Raw genomic sequence first — 1,311 nt, 5'->3', positions numbered from 1 at the left:
GACGCTGCGCACAAGCCCGCGCACAGCCCAGCTCCCAACCAGCAAGCTGCAGTGGCAACGTGGTCATTTTGGTTTTAAGAGCAAAAAATATGACCATGGGTGAAGAGAGCGGGAGAAAACCAGGTGTTAAGGGAGCAAATACAGTATTGCGGGGAGTGAGTCTTCTCTGCGCAGGCTGTGAGAACTACTCCTGCCTCGGACACTCGGCACCTCACCTCCCTCCTGCCACAACCCCGCCTGGACAGCGATGCTGGCTTATACCTTCTGCCCATAAATAACATCTTTTCTCCTATTAACAACCTGAGGACATCCTGTGGGGCCTGATGGAAGGAATCCTCACAGGTCCCATAGGCATCCATTGCCTCCCGGGCGAGAGAGACGTGACCAACATGCCCTAAGCATTATGCAAAGCTCCTGCCAAGGGGGAGCAGGTGGGAAAGGGAGCACTGAGGACATCCCTAAGGAGGGGGAGTAGAATGGGCCCGGGAGAGAACGGGACACGAAGGACTTGGCTGGCAGCGCTGGGTCCCTGTCCCTGGCTGGAGAGCAATGACTGCAGACTGGGCTCTGCACTGGTGCCGTGCAGGGCGGCCGGGGCAGCCCATGACATGTGGGGTGCTCCCCTGCCAGCTGCTGACGCTGCCTGCCTGCCTGCGGGAACGCGCTGTGCCCAAATATGGGCCATCGGGAACAGGCACGTCACTCCTGCCTGGGCGAGACGCCTGAGGCGGGTGAAAAGGAGAGGACGGACACAGGGCAAGATCTGGGACAGCGACCGACGCAACGCCAGGCACTGGCAGCCCCAGTTTCCAAGGGAAAGTGTTCTCTGATGCCACTAATCCCCTCAACTAGCCCATTCCTGGCTGTGCAGTGTCCCCCAGCCCATCCACCCCAGCCCTGCACCACTCCTCTCCTTGTTTAGGTAGAGGGATTGGGAGAGCCAGGGAAGGAGCCCCTGTCCCACGACCACCCTCCTCCCAGGGAAGAGCTGCCTTGGTGAAAGCTCTGCTGCTGGGAACGCCAGCGGGGTGCTGTCCCTCCAGACCCCCACATGCTCCTCACCCTTCAGAAGCTCAGCTCGGAGCTGGCACTCGGAGTGAGGGGCCACCACCTTCACCACTGGCTGTGGGGGATGCACTGGGCCTGTGGAAGATGGGGACAGGAATTTTGAGTGATTCCCCCAAGAACTTGTTCCTTCCTGCCTTCAGTGGGAAGAGGAGGAAGACAAACTGCCATCATATCCAAGCCTGGGAGTGGGCATGTGCCACCGTGGCTCGGCATTGCCAGCAAGGAGGGGCCCCAGGGAAGCCA

At 60.1% G+C, this 1,311-nt stretch overlaps 1 protein-coding gene across 1 annotated transcript in view; it reads right to left on the bottom strand.

Annotated features, from left to right (window-relative positions):
• TRIM65 (tripartite motif containing 65) overlaps positions 1-1,311 on the bottom strand; it is a 4,745-nt gene that overhangs the window by 1,076 nt on the left and 2,358 nt on the right. Inside the window, 1 exon segment of the mRNA XM_010134005.1 lies at positions 1,063-1,143. Coding sequence (XP_010132307.1) covers positions 1,063-1,143 — 81 coding nt within the window.

The sequence above is a fragment of the Buceros rhinoceros genome, unplaced genomic scaffold, assembly GCF_000710305.1.
Source record: "Buceros rhinoceros silvestris isolate BGI_N320 unplaced genomic scaffold, ASM71030v1 scaffold1934, whole genome shotgun sequence".
NCBI lineage: Eukaryota > Metazoa > Chordata > Aves > Bucerotiformes > Bucerotidae > Buceros > Buceros rhinoceros.
The sequence above is the reverse complement of the archived record's forward strand: the minus strand, read 5'-3'. Positions and strand labels throughout refer to the sequence as shown.